At 47.0% G+C, this 19870-nt stretch overlaps 1 protein-coding gene across 1 annotated transcript in view; it reads right to left on the bottom strand.

Annotated features, from left to right (window-relative positions):
* UGGT2 (UDP-glucose glycoprotein glucosyltransferase 2) overlaps positions 1–19870 on the bottom strand; it is a 140968-nt gene that overhangs the window by 43649 nt on the left and 77449 nt on the right. The window contains exons 17-22 of the mRNA XM_015417131.1: positions 16142–16265; positions 15953–16051; positions 13275–13369; positions 12336–12542; positions 9842–9973; positions 2040–2167 (exon numbers count right to left, since the gene is read on the bottom strand). Of these exons, the coding sequence (XP_015272617.1) occupies positions 2040–2167; positions 9842–9973; positions 12336–12542; positions 13275–13369; positions 15953–16051; positions 16142–16265 (785 nt within the window). The remainder of the gene's footprint in view (positions 1–2039; positions 2168–9841; positions 9974–12335; positions 12543–13274; positions 13370–15952; positions 16052–16141; positions 16266–19870) is intronic.

Consider the following 19870-nt stretch of genomic DNA (forward strand, 5'->3'; position numbering starts at 1 on the left):
CACCTCCTTCCCAGTGCCATCCTCTGTCCCTGACCTTGGAGAAATGAGATCAGCCACTTCAAGACTGTCCCACAGAATCCTACGTCAGCGAGGTGGTGGATCAAGACATCACAGTCGACCACATCGAACACTGCTGTAAGATCTAACACTATCAGCAGCACTGACCTGCCTCAATCCAGCTGCCTACGAAGGTTGTCCATGAGGGCAACCAACGCCATCTCTGTCCCATGGCTGAGGCGGAAACCAGACTGGAATGGGTCCATTGCCTATATTTCATCCAAGAAACTTTGGAGCTGCTCAGTAACTGCTCTTTCAATTATCTTACCCAGAAATGAAAGATTCAAGACTGGACAGTAATTGGCTGGATTGGTAGGATCCAGAGTTGGCTTTTTAAAGAGCAGAACAACCACAACCTCTTTCAGCCCCTCTGGGTAGACCCCTGAATCCAGAGACAGATTAATAATGTCTACCAAGGGGCTTTGTATACCCTCACCGCCAGCCTTCACCAGCCACGAAGGACATGGGTCTAGGAGGCACGTGGTTGGCCTAACAGCATCCAGAATTCTGTCAACATCGGCTCGGAAAAGCCAATGGAAGGTTTCAAGAACTGATTCCGAAGACAGCCAAGGGGCCTTCAGTTCACTTACTGTATCAATAGTGGCTGGGAGACTGAGGCAGAGAGACAAGACTTCTCCCACAAAAAAGCTCAGAAGAACCTCAGAGCTAAGAACCAATTTCCTAACATTTTCTCAGCCAGAGAAGTTAATGATCCCGTTACCCTAAATAAGTGTGCTGAGTGTGAGCTTGCAGAAGCGATGGAGGCTGTGAAATAGTCCTTCTTCTCAGCCTTCACCGCCATCTCATAGGCTTTCATAAACATCCTATACAATGTTCTTGCCTCTTTGTCACAAGTTCGCTGCCACACTCACTCTAGCTGTCTCAGCTCCTGTTTCATCCCCGAGTTCCGTTGCGTACCAGGAGACAAGTTAGCGCGGGAGTGGAGAGGGCATCGGGGGCGATCTCATCAATGGCTTCAGAGGGACGGGAATTCCAGTCCTCTATCAGCGCATCTAATGAGTCACTGGAGGGCATCGGATCCTGCAGAGCATTTCAGAATCCAATTGGATTCATAAGTCTCCATGGGAAAGAATAAATCCGCTCATTGCCTAGATGGGGGCGGGGTGGGATATCCATCTAGGCAAAGTGATCTGACCATGCGGTGTATAACAGTACCATTCTAAGGAGTGTTACACCATTATAAGCCCATGGACTTCAATGGACTTAGAATGGGTGTAAGGTTGTTTATAGATGGAACTGCAGGAAACTGAATTGCTTATCAGTCATTAAACATTCTGTTGCAGATATTAATGTGATGTTTCTCAGCCACCGGCTCTTGAACTGCTTTAAATGAGCATCCAAGTCACAGAAAAAACACCACATTACATTTCTTTCTTTCCTTATTATCAAAACACAGCAAAGTTGGTCCGTAGCATGTATTCTTTCCCCTCCTCTTGTGGGAAATACACCAAGCCCACTCAAAGAAAAAATATAAAAACTATTTTCTTCGACCACATTTTGAGAATTAAGCAATTTAAGACATTGATCTGACTCTTCTATTTTTAATTTTTGTTTTTGTTTTTGTTATGGTGTTGTAAGCCAGCAATTTATTATTTTATGACAGAAATACAATACATTTGTAAAATATTATTTCAACCAAGGATATAAATTGTATAGTGTGGAAAAAGCACTTTTGGTTTGAGATATTTTCTCCTTTTTTGTATCAGATTCATTAAAATAAAGATATATGGCTCTTAAAATATTAACCTTCCTAATACAGATAGATTTATTCTGTTTTCCCCTTTCATGGTGTTCATGTTCAAACGATGGATTTTAAAACTCAAATGCAAGGGTCACATTGATCTGAATATGAAGGAATGAATTCTGATAGTTGTATCGCTCTGGGCTAGTGAGAGAGACATGGCTAGGTTCAGTAAAATGACACAAAAATTGTTTTAACATATATACTCCAGAAATGTTACCGTTTACTGGCAAGGCCCATTTCCTTGACAAGGGTCTTAATCTTCATTGCCGCAGAGCTTAGTGTCACCTTCTCCAGCAAGTCGAAATCTTTTGGATAGAATTCATTTTCATGTAAAGGGCCAATTACCTTTGCAAAACAGAAAACCAAGAGGCTGACAGATCTGGCATTCAAAAAAATGCTACATCCTGCTTTTATTTAAAAAAAAAAAAAAAAAAGGATTGAACTTAACTGAGCCCTTAAAGGCAAGAATGATTACATGGAGACGAGAGGTGACGGAATCTTGAACTACTTAAAGCGACCCCAGCAACAAGTAATACTGCGCTTTAACTGAAAGGCCAGAAAAAAGTTTTTTAAAAATGCAGACGGAAAGTGAGTCCTGAAGTACCACAAAGTTGCTTTTGTGTGTACAGCAGGGCCACAAAGTTGCTTTGGTGTGTACAGCAGTGTGTACAACCCCCCTCCTGTAAAAAAAAAACCCCTTACGCAATTTCTAAATAACAAGATTCACAAGAAAAACAGGGGGTTGTTATCCCCTCTCCTGGAAAAAAACTAGGGTTGCCAAGTCCATCTTCCACCCCAGCGGGGGACTTTGGGGGCGTTCCTGGAGGGGGCGGGGCATCACTGACGTGATGACATGACGTTGGGGACGTCCACTGCCCCCCCCCGCACGCCCGATCTCCAGAAACGCCAGTTTCCTGCACGTAAAGGAGCCGGCGTTTCCCACACGGAGCCAGCGTTTCCCCTTTAAGAACAAAGAGCCCGCGTTTCCCTTTTAAGTACACGGAGCTGGCATTTCCCTGCAAGCCTGATCTCAAGTGGATATCGGGCTTGGGAGGAAACGTGGGTTCCATGAACTTAAAGGCAGCCACCCCTCTCTCTCTCAAGAGAGAAGGGAGAGGGGTGGCTGTGGGTGTTGGGGGCGGGGCTTCCCCCACCAGCCATCTGGCCGGTGGTGGGTAGAACCCCCCCAAAACGGGGGACCCCTGGCAAACCGGGGGAGGTTTTTTTTGGCAACCCTAAAAAAAACCCTTTTGCAATTTCTAAATAACAAGAATAACAAGAAGAACATGTCTTAAGAAGATAGGACCCTGAAATTTCCTAATAAGAATGCTGCTCCATCTGCCTTCAGCAATTCACCTGCATAAATGAAAAGGCTGCAAACTCCAAGTTGGGAAGTCCCTGGAGATTTAGGGGTGGAGCCTGTAGAAGGCGGGGTTTGAGGAAGGGAGGGACTTCAGCAGCATATACAGTCTACCCTCCAAAGCAGCCATTTTCTCCAGGGGAACTGGTCTCTGTAGCTGGAGATATGCTGTAATTCCAATGAATGGACTGCTATTATATCCAATAGCATGAAGTTCAGTGTGGTTATTTAAAAAAAAAAAAAAAACACCCTGCTTAATGAATCCAAAAAGCTCAAGTTTCATGCAGTGTGAATTCTTGCTCCCCTTGCATTCTGTAATGTATCCAGTCCAGATCGCGTGGCCGGCTTGGGCTCCACGCGGTCAGGTACAAACGTTGAGCTTCGCTCCAAGAGACAATGGACTATGCGAATCCTAGCCCGCTCCAATCAGGGGGCTAGGTTCCCGGCTGAGAGCCTATGGGACCCTCGGCCACTGTAAATAACCTATTGGGAAGTGGGGGGTTGTCTTGGGTGGCGGTTTCTTGGGGAATAAAAGCCGGCCTGCAAGCTGGCCAAAGTCGTCTTGTTCCTGATCGAATAAAGTACGCTTTGCTGAAATCACTCTCCGTCTGCGTACTTTTCACATTCTGAAGGCCATTCTCAGTTTCCAGGGTTGTAACTCTCTGTGGATCAGGAAACAAAACCAAACTCCAGCAATACTTCCTCAAGGAGAAGGCTCTACCAAACTACACTGGAATGAGCGGAATAAAACTGCCAATCCATGAATTGTAATAATTCCAAAATGTGCAGCGAGTTATGGAAGATTTAACTGGAAGAGAACTGCCAGGCAGAAGAATGACATAAAGAAAAAGGATGGAGGAAATTAATTAAAAACCTCTCCTACACGCACAGAAGATTCAGGATAAACCAGTTTCATGAAAAATCAGTGCTGGGGTTGAAAGCCCCTTGGAACTGATGGGAGGGCATTTCTAGGGAATTGTAACTGGGTGTCCACTTCTAAGGTATAAACACATGCTGCTCTGAGGTCATAAATTTTCTTTCTACATTCAAGGAGGCTGTTTGGCTAGGGCTATGGGAGTTGGGGCCCTCCCCCCGAAAGAATGCCATTCCAACAAGTCTTGTGTTAATAATATTCACTGCACTAATAGATTTGTTGTTCCTACTTGAGTCATTCTTCTAAGATCCCAGCAGAGGCAGCTGACAATTTCTGCATGGGTGGCTCAGGCTAGGCCAATCTTATTCAGATCTTGAAAGCTAAGCAGGGTTGGGCGTGGTGAGTACTTGTATGGGAGACCACCAAGGAAGTCCAGGGTCACTACATAAAGGCAGGCAATAGCAAACCACCTCTGAATGTTTGTTGCCTTCGAAATCCTACAGGGGCCGCCATAAGTCAGCTGTGATTGACGACGCTTTTTACACGCAGAGATACAGAGGGGGTGCATATGCTGGTTATTCTCATGCATGCTGCTTCAGTGCACATACACATTTTTCTGTGCCTGTGCTTGTTTTTGGGCGTACTGATTCCTCTAGTGAATAATCACCACCACCCGCAAGCCACAATTCAAGCTCGAAATACAAACACTCAGAATGGAAATATCTAGAAAGACCGAATGAAGAAAATTCCAGAGAGAACAGGGCACACCTACAACAGTTAATATTTATGAGCAACGACACTATTAGAAAGATAGTCAGAACAGTATGCTCAGGTAGGGTTGCCAAGTGGAACTTACCTTGGTGGCGGGGGACTCCCGGGTGGATCCCGGAGCGCGCGCGCCACACACACATCACCAGGAAGTGATGTCATGATGCCAGGCACGCTGGGGGCGGGGCCATGACCATACAAGGGAAAACCATAGAGTTTTCCCTTGTATGGCCGTGGCCCCGCCCCCAGCGTGCCCGCATCACTTCCAGGTGACGCGCACGTTGGGGAGGAGTTCCCCCTGGGGCCCGATCTGGCGCCGCCGGGGAATGGGCCTCTGGGGCAGGGGTTTCCCCGCCGCCCGGGAGGACTTGGGATCCCTGTGCTCAAGAGAGCAAGGGCATTACGCAATAACTGAAAGTGTTTATTGTAACCACATTCCTTCCTTGAGAAGCTGAACAAAGAGAAACAATACCACAGATGTTAGAAGCTTGCTCTGTTTTAGGAGTATCCAAGAATATTGCTTTGCACCACCCCCACACCCATGGATTAGTGATCTTTGACTTTTCCAGACTTATCACTTTTAAATTTAGGTAACAGCATGGAGCGCTCTGAGCTACAACCACATAACAGTAAGCGACATGGCTGAGGCTAGCCTATTATTATCTCCCTGCACGGTTTCAACCACCTGTGTCTCGGAGCCTGGCCTCCTTGGGTCTAAGTTAAAATGCAGCAGACTAGTTAAGTCACCCAGTAACTCACCAAGTTGTAAGCTTTAACAATCAGCAGTGATACACTTTCCATCCTTCTGGCCCATAAAAATATGACAACTCACCAAAAACCTCAGCAAAAAACCATTAACAGTAATTGTAACAGTCATTATGCACAAACTCTATGGCTAGACAGGCTGCCCTGAGGTCTATGGCTTCGTAGTTCCCCTCACAGAGGTAAAATCACCTAATGTTTGCCTCATAAGCTTTACAATTTCTTAATACTAAAACACAGCCATTATTTACATTGTTTATATATATTTGATACTTATTCCACAAAGGATATTAGTGGTTTCTCAAACTTGGGATCCTAGATCCAGTTTCCAGTTCTACAGCCACACCTTCCTTCTGGGCACCCTATCAGTAACCACAGCTCTGCCTTCATATTGGACAATCCTAGACTCTAGCAATGCAAGTTCTTCTGCTAAAATACTCTGACAATGATAGAGCTGGTAACCAAGGCGTGATGCAGATGGCTCTTCAGCTTCAAACGCAAACTCCACCTACCTATCACAGAGTTAATTTCACCATTTGCAGTAATTTGCTCCATCCAGAACATTTGGGCTGAGGGCCAGAATACAAATAATTCAGATTTAATAAAATGACAACGGCATTCGAAGTCAGAGATACCTCTGGATAATTCCGTAGAGAAACCTTGAATTGCTTCATAACCGCCAATTACTCATTTTATAAACTTTGCCCTTTGCTCAGGGGTGAAAAGCCTGTTCACCAAACAACAAATTGACTTTTCTCAGGCATAATTAAACAAAGTGCTTTCCACATTAATGCCCAGTAGCACGTAAGGGTTATCATCCCTGTACTATCAGCTAGAAGTAGAACTAGACAAACAGCTCCATAGCTCCACATTAGGGTTGCCAGATCCAGGTTGGGAAACTCTTTGAGATTTGGGGATGGAGGCTGGGAAGGACGGGAACCTCAGGGGCCACCCAGCCACGATGTCACCGAGTCCCCCCTCCAAAGCATCCATTTCCTCCAGGGGAACTGATCTTTGTCATTTGGAGAGGAACTGTAAGTCCAGGGGATCCCCAGGTCCCACCTGGAGGCTGGCATCCCTACTCCCCATGGTACTTAGCACAGCACTATATTCCTCATAGGAATTCCACAGTGCCAGTCACAACAGAGCTGATCCTAAATATCTACTCAGCAGCAAGCCCCATTGAACTGACAAAAGTGTGTTTAGAAGTGCAGCCTAGTAGCCCTTTCATTAATCCAGGGGTGCTGAACTCACTGGAAATGTGTTATCCAAAGTTTAAAAAATCTTTAATAGTGTTTGTCTGTGTCCTTTATAAAGTTTATATCTCCACTACCTGGCATTACGTTTTATGACACACATGGCCTGGCCCCAGTGTCTGCTCGTGTGATTGTCCTAGGGGCACTGCACTTTGGAGCAGCTGGCACCAGAACCATGTTTTGGACCAGGATACAGCACATGTCCCCTCGAAGGGGAGAGTCCTGTGAATGTAGGGGTATATGATATGTGGTGGTCCAGACCTTAAATTGGGGTTCAGAGCTTTCCAACTCACTCTCCTTAGTGTTTCTGAATGACTACACAAATAAGGAATGAATAAGGAATGAATAAGGAAGTGCGAATAAGGAACCAACTTCAGCCTCCTCCTAGTTCTCCCAGATTAGAGTCCCTGCACTTAACCACTGCACCAAACCGGCTCTCAATGAGTTCAACACCCCTGCATGATTAATCTGTGCTGAACTCATTCCACCCACAGCCTTTTCTGTCCATGCCCAACAAAGTGCCTCCTTCTCCAGGCCCTCATCTTTCTCCCCCCCACATAGCATCAGGTTGGCTTAAGAAAGGGAGGACTACAAATGTGGGCTGAAGACACTACCTAGCCCAGCAACTCAGCTAATATTAGCCCATTGCTAGATGAGGGAGGCAAAGACTGTGAGGTACCTTCCCACCCCTCCCATGACTCCTCACTCCCTTCTTCCCCTTTCTTCCTGCGTCCACCATTCTTATTGTTCTGACCGTTTCCGCAGTAGAGACATTGTTGTTTTTAAAACTGCGTGTTATGTGACATTTTCCACAGTAGGTTTTTTTCCTCACCGGGCACAAACCCGACGTTCTTTCCTTCTTACCCTGTGTTTTCTGAACTCGCTAAAACGGGGGATTCTAAAAATGTGGGGTAAGGAGGAGAAAACTCTGGGTTTGAGACCCGGTGAGGGAAAATCTACTCCGGAAAATGTCACATAGCACGTAGTTTTAAAAACGTCAGTGTGGGGAATTTCACTCCTGCAGAAATGGTCTGTGGATGAAGACAGGGAAATTCTGTTTAATTATTTCGGGGGGGGGGTGTTACAGCTAAGGTTGCCAACTCTGTATTGGGAAAGTCCAGGAGATTTTTTTTTGGGGGGGTGAAGCCTGGGGAGGAGGCTCAGCAGGGTATAATGCCATACAGTCCACCCTGTACAGAAGCCACTTTCTCCAGGGGAATGCATCTCTTTCGTCTAGAGATCGGTTGTAATTCGAAGAGATCTCCAGGCCCCAACTGGATGCCGGCAATCCTACTTATAGGATTGTCCCGGCTGACAATAAATTCTGGGTTGGGGGAAAATTTAATTACTACCTTTTGGTTTGCAATCAAAAAAGATTGCTCATTAATTCCCTTTTGTATTTCTTCAGATCATAATTGCAGAATTATACTCTCATGAGAAAGAAATTAATGAATCTCTTTGGCTTGGAAGACAAAAGCATAATTAAAGCCATCCCCCCCCCCCTTGACAACTGATTCGGGAACCGTGGGGCCAGGGAGAGCGTATACTGCCTGGCAGACGGCACGAAGTATTGGTTAGAGTGCTGGACGAGGTGCAGGGAGAGACACTCTGCCCGGAAGCTCACTGGGTGATCTTGGGCCAGTCACCACTCGCCAGTCTATCGCACGGGATTGCTGAGAGGACAAATGGGGAAGGCAGCGCCGTACTGAGATCCTCAGGTGAAGAGCTGATAAAAAAATGTACCAAACGGACGGGTGAATAGGAAGCCGTGAGACTGAGAAACGGAAGAAAATTTAAAGGGACGGCAGTCCCACGAATCCTCAGGAGCCTTGTGGCAATTCACTCTTGTACAATACTTCTGTTGTTTTTAATTTTACCAAAGCAACCAGGCCTAATACAACACAGAAAACAATAGTGCAATGGTTGACAATGCCAGCCTCCAGCTCGTTTCCAGACTACAGCGATCCGTTCCCTTGGAGAAAATGGATGCGTTGGAGGGTGGATTCTATGGGCACTGTACCCCACTGAGGTCCCTCCCTGTCCTCCCCAAATCTCCAGGAATTTCCCACCCTGGAACTGGAAACCCTACGTCTCCACCCCCCACCGGTGGCCAGGGAGGACCTACCTAGATCCACCATAAAAACTAAGTGAACACATTACGTCTATCCCAGACTTAAGTGGCTAGAGTATAGCCCCACCGGTGGCCAGGGAGGACCTACCAGATCCACCATAAAAACCTAGGTGAATATATTACGTCTATCCCAGGCTAAATGGCTGGAGTAAAAAGCACCCTTAATACTGCTTTCTTGATCCTGCTGAACATGATAAGCACGAATCAAGTGGGTGCCTTCGGAACAGTCTCAGTCTCTTTTGGGTTAGATGGACTGAGCCCCCTTCTCCTTCCTCAGTAAGTTGTAAGGCCTTAGGCGATTACCTCAGCTGGAAACAGACAATCCTGACTTAGAGCTGTCAGGTACAACTCTTTACCTGACACCGAGTTCATTCCGTTACGTACTGAGGTTTTAGATCCAGCTGGGGAAAGACATTAAGAGGCTGCCCAACTCAGTTTGCCCAACTCAAGAGCCTCCTTCTCTGTCACAAGGCAAAGTTCCTCTGGGCCCTCCCCTTGGAGGACTTAATGCAAGACTTTGGCTTCCTGATCCAAGAAATGATGCTGTTCAGAAGGACTGAGAAAGGCCTCCAGGAGCCAGAGAAGAGCAGAGATTTTGGCATGCACTCCCTCGATTCTTCTTCAGTATCCAAAAAACAAACCACAATCCACATAAGGAGAGTGGGGAGATGTCCCAGACTGTGATTTTAAAGGCCTTCTCTCAAGGGATCTCTGTGCTGAATTCTGGGCATCTTCTGGGCGAGAGGTGGGGGGAAACAAGTGGTATTTCTCCACTGGAATTACAAAGGCCAGCATAAACCCTGCATAAGAATTGTGAATGGGCAGACTGTAAATAACCAAATGCATAAATATATATTGTAAAACTTACCCTCCCATTACTAACTACAGCCATTTGCCCAGGAAGCAGTTTAAGAACCTCCTGACAAAAGATCCGGTGAGCTCGAATGGAATCTACACCCATTGTGTTGTACTTCTTTTCAAAAGCGTCATCATCCATGCCCTGGAACAGAAAGAATAAAGATGGCATTCAAGAACAGATAAGCTGAAGTAAGCGACAGAAACAAAACGTATCTAAAACCTCGGGGTCTGTCTCCCCAAAAGAACACTGGATGTAAATCTAGCCCTGCAGCAGACATTGTCCTTCTTAGCACTGATTTCAGAGTTTTGCTTTTTTTAATCTCATGGCCAAATAATACAGCATGTGCTTATTAAGGGAAAACCTGACTCAAAAGGAAGCTACGTGGAGACATGTTACACTCTGGTATATTAGAGAAAATGCTGCTTTCATCAAAAAGCTTTCTTGTTACATTCAAAGGAATGGGAAGAGGGAAATTTGCTCACTTGGGCTACTTCTCCTTGCCCCCTGCGTCCATATCTCACTCAAAGTCTGTGCGCGTTTGTATGTGTCTGCACATTCATGCATTATGTGCAAGTCTTTGGAGGGAAAATACACATTTCCCATGGGGTTGCCAGATCCTCCTTGGCCATTGGCGGGAGTGGGGGGCATAGGGTTGCCAGCTCCAGTTTGGGAACCTCCTGGAGGTTAGGTGGTGGGAGCCCGGGGAGGACAGGGACCTCAGTGGAGTGCAATGCCATAGAACCCACCCTCCAAAGCATCCATTTTCTTCAGAGGAACTGTAGTCTGGATGAGCTGTAATTCATGGGGAATCTCAAGGTCCCACCTGGAGGCTGGCAACCCTAATTCTCCAGCACACATATGCACATATCATGCTGGAAATAAGGGAGAGGGAAATAGAACAGGTAGAAGTCTTTAATACTTTGTAGCACTGCTTTGGTCCTAATATTCCCTCCCAGGGTTCCCCTGCTTTTGGGTGCTCTGATCCACTGCTGGCCAGTTGGCAGGTGGGGGAAACCCTACCCCCAAACAGGGATGTTGCCATGTGATGTCCCCAATGCAATGACGTCATCACGTCAACAATGTCAGGGGTGATGACGCTCTAGTTTTTGGGCAAACTCTATGGTTTTGAAGGCAAGAAACCAGAGTTTTGCCCCAAAACTAGAGTGCCACCCCTGTGAGGTCAGCGACGAGATGATGTCACTTCCAGATTACATCTTCACGTGCACAGCAGAAGATGCCGGGAAGGACCCGGGAGCCCCCCACTGGCTGCCAGTTAGGACCTGGCAACCCTAAAATGGCCTCACATTAAAAAAAATAAATAATTTCAGGTGAGTGATTCAGCCGATGTACTTTCCTATGTGCTAGGAGATGTCTCTCATGAGAGACTATTCAAGTGCATAAATCTCCGCACACTGCACAGCAAGAAGTCAGTCTGTGGACTGCACGCCCTGGTCTTGCCCCTGCACCGGGGAGGTCCTTCAACACGACTTCGATGTTACCCCAAGTGAAAACTGCAATGTGAGGAACAGATCAGAAATATTACTAACATCTTTCACTGTCTTTGATCACTTGGTTTTAGAACCACGCTTGCCTGTGAAAACCTTACCATCGTTTACTCTCCACAGCTAAAAGGCCCTGGAATCAGCAACCAGATTTACAGTGAAAGCCTAAGCGAATTTACTTCAGGCTAAACCTGCCGAACATTGTAATGATTCCACAGCACCCCGTACCAAAACAGTACAGAACTTTATTAGGACATAAGCATATGGCTGCTAGATCCCCCGGGTGGGTAGGGGTTTGCCTGCTCTAGCGGCCTCTAATCCGCCGGCCTGGACCTGGCTGGTGGGGGGAACCCCACCCTCAAAAAGCCTCGCGTGCATTGATGTGCCCAGTGTGATGGCGTCACCCGGAGGTGACGTCATCGTGCCTGGCACGTTGCAGAGGGGAACGCTCAATGATTTACGGAAACACCATAGAGTTTTTCCTTAAATGATAGGGCATTCCCTGCAACGTGCCCTGCACATTATGTCACTTCTAGGTTTCGTTATTGCAGCACGCGCACCAAAGATCTCCCGGACTGGGACCGGGAGGGATCCCCCCGCTGCTAGCCAGGTAAGACCTGGCAACCCTACATAAGTGAAGCCCAGTCTGAGCCCTGGTAGCCAAAAGATGCCACAGCCAGCAACCCACAGCACAAGTGAAAGGTGAAACTAAAGCAAAGGCTTTTACCTTAAGGGATCATGTGAAAATAGCTATACCATACAGTAAGGAAACATCAACAAATTCACAACTGCCCAAAGATATAACTAACACAATTGTACAGATGTCACAGTTAACATTTAAGAGCACAGTTGTTACACTACTGCTGCCAGCAGGCATCTCAAAGGAACACACCATCGTATCACTCGTAAAATGCTGCATCCAAAAATATCAAAGAAGAGCAGTGTTGTTTTGTGTGCAGCCGGTGAAGGGGAGACTATCATTTTATTCTGTACCTACTCACCGAAACTAAAAGCTTCTTGATCTTCATTCCTCTTGCCAGGGACTTTGCTGTCTCCTCTTTAACAATCTTGTCGAGAAAGTTTCTCAGACTGGTGTTTTTCTGCGTTAGAAAAGCTGCCACGATCGCCCTCGCGACCAGTGTGTTCTCTTCGGTTATTTTTGATGCGGGATTATTCACAATCCCAATCTGTATGTAGCTACTCGTTTTCTGTAAAACAAAATATGACTTATGAGCCCTTGCTTATTATTATTACCCTTACACCCAGAACATCAATACTCTCTCTTCCCTTGGAACGAAATGCTTTGTAAGTACCGGCTGCTATTAAAGTGATTGTTTACTTGGAGAGTTGACTCAGTCTGCTCCCTGCTGATAGCCAAGCACATGAACACCTCTACACTTGTGAGATGAGGAAATCCATGAAACGGAAGGGTGTGGTGGGGGACTGCATTGTCCATTAAATTGTACCCTTCCTTTTCAGGAACACGGGTCAAAGGAAAGCTTTTTTGTCCTCTGGAATTTTGACTCTATAATGTATGTATCTACAGCAAGTGGCTAACTATTACATATAACTGAGAGCTGTTGTGGCAAATAAATCTCTCTGACTGGTTTTATTTGGGGGGGGGCCTGTGTACCGCTTGCTGGCTTCTTCATCTACTGACCCAGCTCCAGTTGGCAAGACTCCTTTCACTGCTTATCACAAACAGAGCATCACTGCCAGGTTCAAGAGCTATTCAGTCATCAACTGTTTCAGGAGGGTTATTGTAGTTCCTTCTTATTTCTGGGGACAGGGTAGCTATTGGTTTAGTAGACGTCTTCTTCATCTGAGTGAAGCTAGCTGCCGTGTATGTGTTACCATTACCATTTCTTGTCAGATTTGCCAAGGAGAACCCTCAGTGACATTCACCGTATAAGTGGGCATAGGAATTGTGATGAACTGACCAGGTGTTTCAGTGCATTAGAAAGCAACTGCCTTCCATCTGGCCTGTCAAAATCAGCCACGATCCATACGGTAACTGCATATATTACATCTTCATCTGAAAAGCAACACATAACTCATGTCAAAGTTTTTACTGAGAAATGAGACAAGGTAGGTGAGTACAGTGGGGAAAGTGAAACAGTAAACCAGAAATAGGGATTGCTGTATACACAGTTGTTTTTATTCATTTATTTCAAATACTGGATTTATGAACCACCCAATCCTTGTGATCACAAGGCTCTGTGTGTGATGTACTGCAGTGAAAAACAATGCTAAAATCAATAAAATCTATACATCAGTTACAGAATCTCAGATGGCGTCAATATTTCTTCTTGACCTTATGGATGATGCTCTTGGGTTTCTCTTTAAACAGTTAAATTAATGGATAAAAAGATAAATAATTTAGCATAACCGACTATATTCAAAGTAATACTAGCAATTTAAGATTAATACTTCTATAAGCTGTTGTTATGATCTCCTATTCTTGGGGGTTTAGTTATTAGTGGTTTTCTTTCCTTCCTCCCTAGATGTAGTTTCCCCTTCCTATTTTTTCATTGTAGTTTGTAGTTTATAAAAAAATGCAATAAAAAATCCCCTTTGGGGGGCCAAAAAATTTCTTCTTGACCCGCTCCGGACTATGTTGCCATTTCGCGGGTAGGGCGAGGAGGGGGCCAAAGAGAAAAGATGGAGGAAAGGAGAAGGGTGCCAGCCATGATGAAACCACTTGTGTCCTCAACCAAAGGCCTGGTGGAACATCTCTGCCTTACAGGTCCTGCGGAACTCCATTAAGTCTGGCAGGGCCCTGGTGGTATTCGGCAGAGAGTTCCACCAGGTCGGAGCCAAGGCCGAAAAATCCCTGGTTCTGGTCGAGGCCAGCTGGATATCATTGGGGCCAGGGATTTTATGCTACTAAATGTATACTTCCAAATACAGAAGAAGTGTTTGGGGTTGCGTCTCTGGCTCCATATTATGATGGCCTTCAAAAACTTAAGCCACTCAATATGCTATCCCCATCGGTGCTTTGAAAGCTATGGTGGGATGGGGTGATGGATCCTTTGACTTGGCTGATCTATTACAATTCTACTCGGGAAGCAGTGCGGAGGGACTATTCTGGTTGCTTTCTAGGTCACGGCTGTATATCGCCGTCTAAGGAGGCCAGCTGAATCAATAATAATCTGCTAATTCTTAGATCTGAATCTGGCAGGACCTCAGAAACCAACAAGATTTTCAGCCCATGAGCTCTCCAGACTCACAGCTCCCTTCAGACACCCTCCCTTGGCATCTGACGAAGGCAGCTTTGACTCTCAAAAGCTCATACCCTGAAACTCCGGCTGGTCTCTAAATTGCCACTGGATTTGAATCTAGCTCTTCAACTGCAGACCAAGTTTGGAAAGTAGGTTTGCAAACAGTGGTTTGGGTTAACGACATTAATTATGGCTTAAGGCCATTCTCCATCTGCAGGTCATGCTATTCTTTCTCTGTATGTGCTGGGGGTGGCGCAGTTTCACTGTATATTTATTGAATCTCAAACAGGATTAAAGTAACAAATCAGAGTTAACAAGAGGTGGGACCCGCGATACTCGCGGGGAGGGGGGGAAAAGCTCCAGGCAGAGGAGGAGGAGGAGGCGGCAGCAGCAGGTAAACCTTTGCTGATCTCCTCCACCCCCTCCCCCATCTCCTCCACCCCACCCCCGGCTCCAACGGCGAGGCAGAAAGGGGACCCGCGATACTGGGGGGGGGGAGAGAAGAGCTCCAGGCAGAGGAGGGGGAGGAGGCAGTAGCAGGTAAACCTTTGCTGATCTCCTCCCCCCTCCCCCGGTCTCCTCCATCCCACCCCCGGCTCCGACGGCGAGGCCAGAGTGGCTGCCAGCCACCAGGCCTTGCCGCTTTCCTCTCCCCCCCTCACCCCCCCGCCCTACTCCCCCGGTTTCCTCCACCACCACCATCCCCCCACTCGGACAGCAGGACTGCAAGCTGCCATGCCCGCCAGGCTTTCCTCCACTGCTGCCGCCGCCAACAGCAGCAGCAATGGCCATGGCTTCTAGCCGCTGGCCCGCCAAGGCTCCCCCCCCCGCCGCCATCACCAACAGCTCTGCCACAGATCCCCGAGGTAAGTGCGTTCCCTGCGCATGCGCACGGAACGCAGTTTTACTTTGGGGGGGATTTAAGATTTTTGTGCACACCTGGGGACTGCCGCAAGTGTGCACAAAAATCTCCCTCCCCCCAGGTGCCCCCGATGCGCGGATTTAGGTATACGCATGCACGGGGGCCACTTTGCTATTAGATATATAGATGGTAGCTATGGTTAAGCCTTACACATCTACAACAGATGGTCCTGCAAGAGTTCAGGTATAATCATGTGTATTTTAGCAAAATTGAAATTATCGTATGGCGTTGTGTGTAGAATAGCCAGGAGATTCCCGGGGGGCACAGTTTGGCTGCCGAAGCTGTAGCTCTATTTTGCCACCACTAGGTGGCGAGCTATGCTTGTTTTTAGGCTGAGAGTGCTGTGACTTGCCTAAGGTCACCCACCTAGTTTCAAGTGGGGAAGTGCGGAATCTAACCTGGTTCTCCAGATTAGAGTATGCCGCTCGTAACCATTACACCAAACTATTTTAGCACTCTAATAAAACAAACCTACCTTTCCTTGTGACATAGTTCATATTTTCTGAAAGAACGACAGCTTTATCTTGAGAATCCAAAAAAGAAAAAGTTGAGTAATCCTCCATATCTACAGGAACTGCAAAAGTTAAAATGAGACAACATCAAAGATCAAACAAAATGATGACCAGAACTAGAGGAAAGGGGAGGAGGGCAGGACTTGGTTTACCTGGTGAAGATATAAAGTTCAGATATCTTTTTTCAGAACTAAGAATTTTCTCATTTATATGGGAAACAACGTTTTGCTGTTCGATGATGAAGTCCACTACATCTTTGTGATCATTCAGCTGGCCCTGGAAGGACAACAACAAAAGCTTTGCTTTGAATTCTACACCACCTGACAGTTTTTGGAACGGAAAAGGGTCACTGCTCTGAGTGCACACGGGGTTCTGGGCCAGAGGATGTCAAGAACTGCCAGAGCCAGGAGCCTTTAGAGGTCTGCTCTGCTGCCCGGCAATTATGGGTTGGAAAGTTCTGTAGGCCAAAATGTCCTCTCAGGCTCCTGAGAGATTCCTTTTGCTCAGCCCACGGTCTGCTCCTGACCTGGCAAGATGATTGATGATCCCAGGTGAGGCTTGGCCTTGCCAAGTCTAGCCTTGACTGGGTCTGTCTAGCTGAAAACACTGGCTTGGGTTCAGTGATGTGTAAGTGGGGATGTAAGCTGCCTTAGGCCAGGTCCACTTGTGCAATACCAAATACTTTCCTTTCTATACATTATAGTGCCCTTCTTGCGCCATGCCTTTCAAAAGCAGCAAAAATGGCCTGGGACACTCTACGTTAAACGTTAGCACCGGGGGCTTGTGTAAATTGTTTTCCACTCTTCCACTGGCACAAGGACTACAGTGCATGAATACATTTTCTGGTGGATCCAAGCCACTGATTCTTATGCCCATAATGACTTCCTTCCATTGCTTGGCCGTGTAGTCACTTGCCCTCACTGTTCCTGTGGCACGGATGCCTGCGGAATGGAGAGGGCTGGTGGGCCTCACAGAAATGGGGGTTATGAAGAACCAGCCGTATCCTGTGATACTTGGCTGAGATCTCCTTGGCGGCCAGTACTCAGTAAATGTGGTAACATGCAGCCAAACCCTACAAGGGGGGCGAGGGGAGGAAAGTGTCTCTGCAGAGACTAGGGGTGATTCCACATTAGGGACTTGCCTCTGGTACTCCACGGGTTGAATTGTGCCAGGTCTGATAACTGGTTAATGCATTGGTGGCACAGAGGATTTATCCTCTGGTTACAGTAACATCTGAACTGAACAGAACTGCTGTCAGTTCTAGCCCGCGCTGGTGTTAGCTACCAGCCTTGTCCCCAGCTCGCCGTCCACCCAGCGGTTCGAAAGCTTCGGCGACGAGATAAAATGGGTACCACTCCTTAGAGAGGGCAGGCACACTAAAACCCCCCCCCGTGGGGGGAGGTGTTAGCCGGCGAAACGGAATGTCCAGCTCGGAAGCTCAGAAGCCTGGAAAGATCTCTTCGGCATTAAGAAGCCTGCGATGGGCCAATCCGGCCAGGCAGTGGCGGTGCGAAGCTACGACTCGAAGCAGTCCTGGAAAAACTGACATCATCAAGCCAAGCCGAGTGAATGCCATCTGGAACACGTCTAAGCCTACAGCTGAACAAAAACTCCATCGGCTGCAAACGTGTATGACTTTAAAAGATTTATATGTTGTCCTCCCTTACCCCCTATGAATCATTGTTAGTCCCTTGTTAATATGTGCAACTGTAAATCGCTCAGAGCCAGCCGCTCTGCAGGATTGAGCGATTAATAAATTGAAATATATTATTATTATATTATTAGTCTTCTGCTTAGGAGTCCAAGCCTTTTAGCAGGTTTCCTCAGAAGTAAGCTCCTCTGAATTAAGCCTGAGCAGTCCGCAGCCACACTTCACTTTTAGCCGTCTGCCCCCAGGAAACTAGCAGGGTGGGTGGGGACTCCGAAGAGAGACTCCCCCCCGTTCTCGTTCATTTTGCTAAATGAGTTTAATTAAGAGCATTTGTCCTTCCTCCTTCCCTTAACTGCATTGCCCTCCCCTCTGCCCCCTCCCTACTTTTTCTCCCTTTTTTAAGCGCATGCCTGGTGGCGTCACAATGCAACCAACAGGCACGGGGAATGGGGTGGGCAGGGGGTCTAGGGGAGAAGGGGGTGATGGGCGTACACACTGGAATGCAAAACTCAAGGGGGCGGGAATTGGGAGGGAAGTTTTGCCGCAAATCCATTTATTCCGCACCTTAAAACCCCGGCCTGAGAGCCGAATAGAGAAAAAGATCCGTGAAAATCCAGTAGCTGGAAAATCCGAAAGAAAGCAGATAAACTGTGGGTTAAATGTCCACCTCGGATTTTCAGGTGGGGAATCAAGCAGCACCTGCGATTTTCTGTGGGGGCTGACGCCGGGGCAAGCAGTTGTGCGGAATCACCCTAGCTCTCCATCAGCCAGGGGGGGAGAAGTGATTCAGGTTACTGCAGGAGAAGGGGGAGCCCAGGTGACTCAGGAGGGGGAGGGCCAGCCCACCTAGGGTTGCCAGACCCCTGGTCAGGGCGCAGGGTTCCCTGATTTCAGGGGCTCCAATCCACCACCAGCCAGCTGGCCGGTGGGGTAAGCCCCACCCACAAACAGCCCCCCCCCCGGCATCAGCGTGATGATGTCACCCAAAGAGGATCAGTCTCAACTCAGTGAGTTAAGGATCTGTCTCACCTTAGTGAAGTGCAGGCTGAGGAGACAGAGTCAGAAGATGAAGATTTCATGGGAATTCTTGATGGCAAGTGACTACACAGCCGAGCAATAGAGAAAGTCATTATGGGCATAGGAATCAGTGGCTTGGATCCACCAGAAAATTTCTTTATGCACTATAGTCCTTGCACAAGTGGAAGAGGGGAAAACAATTTCACACAAGCCTCCCTGTGCTGAGTTAAACACAGAGTATTCCAAGCCATTTTTGCTGTTTTTGCAGCCTCGAACATCAGGATTTCCACCACGCTGGCTCCCGAAGGCAACAGATGCTAGCATGTATTTGTGGCGTCCCACCAACTTCAGTAAGGGGGGTAGATCTGAACAGATATTTCCCCAGCATATACTTTTAATATGAAGATTTAAAGACGGTAAAGCATGTTTGGTGTCGTGGTTAAGTGCGCGGACTCTAATCTGGGAGAACCGGGTTTGATTCCCCACTCCTCCACTTGCACCTGGCTGGATGACCTTGGGTCAGTCACAAGTTCTCTCAGAGCTGTTCTTGAAAAAAGCTGTTTCTGTCAGAGCTCTCTCAGCCCCACCTCCCTCACAGGGTGTCTGTTGTGGGGAGGGGAAGGGAAAGGAGTTTGTAAACCGTTCTGAGACATCTTTGGGTAGTGAAGGGCGGGGTATAAATCCAATCTCTTCTTCTTGTTGTCAAGTTGCAGCCAACTCATGGCAACCCCATGTTCCATGATCAGAGGTGCTTTGCCATTGCCTTCCTCTGCACAGCAGATTATGGTGTACCCTGCTTAGTTTCCGAGCCCTGGGAGATCAGGCTGGTCTGGGCTATTAGAGCTGCGCTGCCAGACATCCACTAATAAATTAGGAGATTCTTCAGCAGAAAAAGGGTTAGAAAAGAGAAAAAGGTGCGGGGAGAGAACTCTTTTCCAGTCCACGTCTTCTCACCGCTATTTCTCTTCATACAAAGACTCCAAGAGCCTCGAGGATTAACAAGCGCTTAGTTAAGTTCTAAGGCATGGATAATCATTATATATTAGGTTTCAAAATCATGACTGCAAATTAAAGTAATGATGCCATTTAAAGGTTTTCACAACATTAATTCCAAACCACCTCATTACGAAAAGATGTAGCATAGAAGCACAACTGAAGCTATCTACTGCCCAATATTTCACTGCACAGTCTTTAAATTATATATATATATATA

This window comes from Gekko japonicus, unplaced genomic scaffold (assembly GCF_001447785.1).
Source record: "Gekko japonicus isolate JY-2015 unplaced genomic scaffold, Gekko_japonicus_V1.1 scaffold927, whole genome shotgun sequence".
Taxonomy (NCBI): Eukaryota; Metazoa; Chordata; class Lepidosauria; order Squamata; family Gekkonidae; genus Gekko; species Gekko japonicus.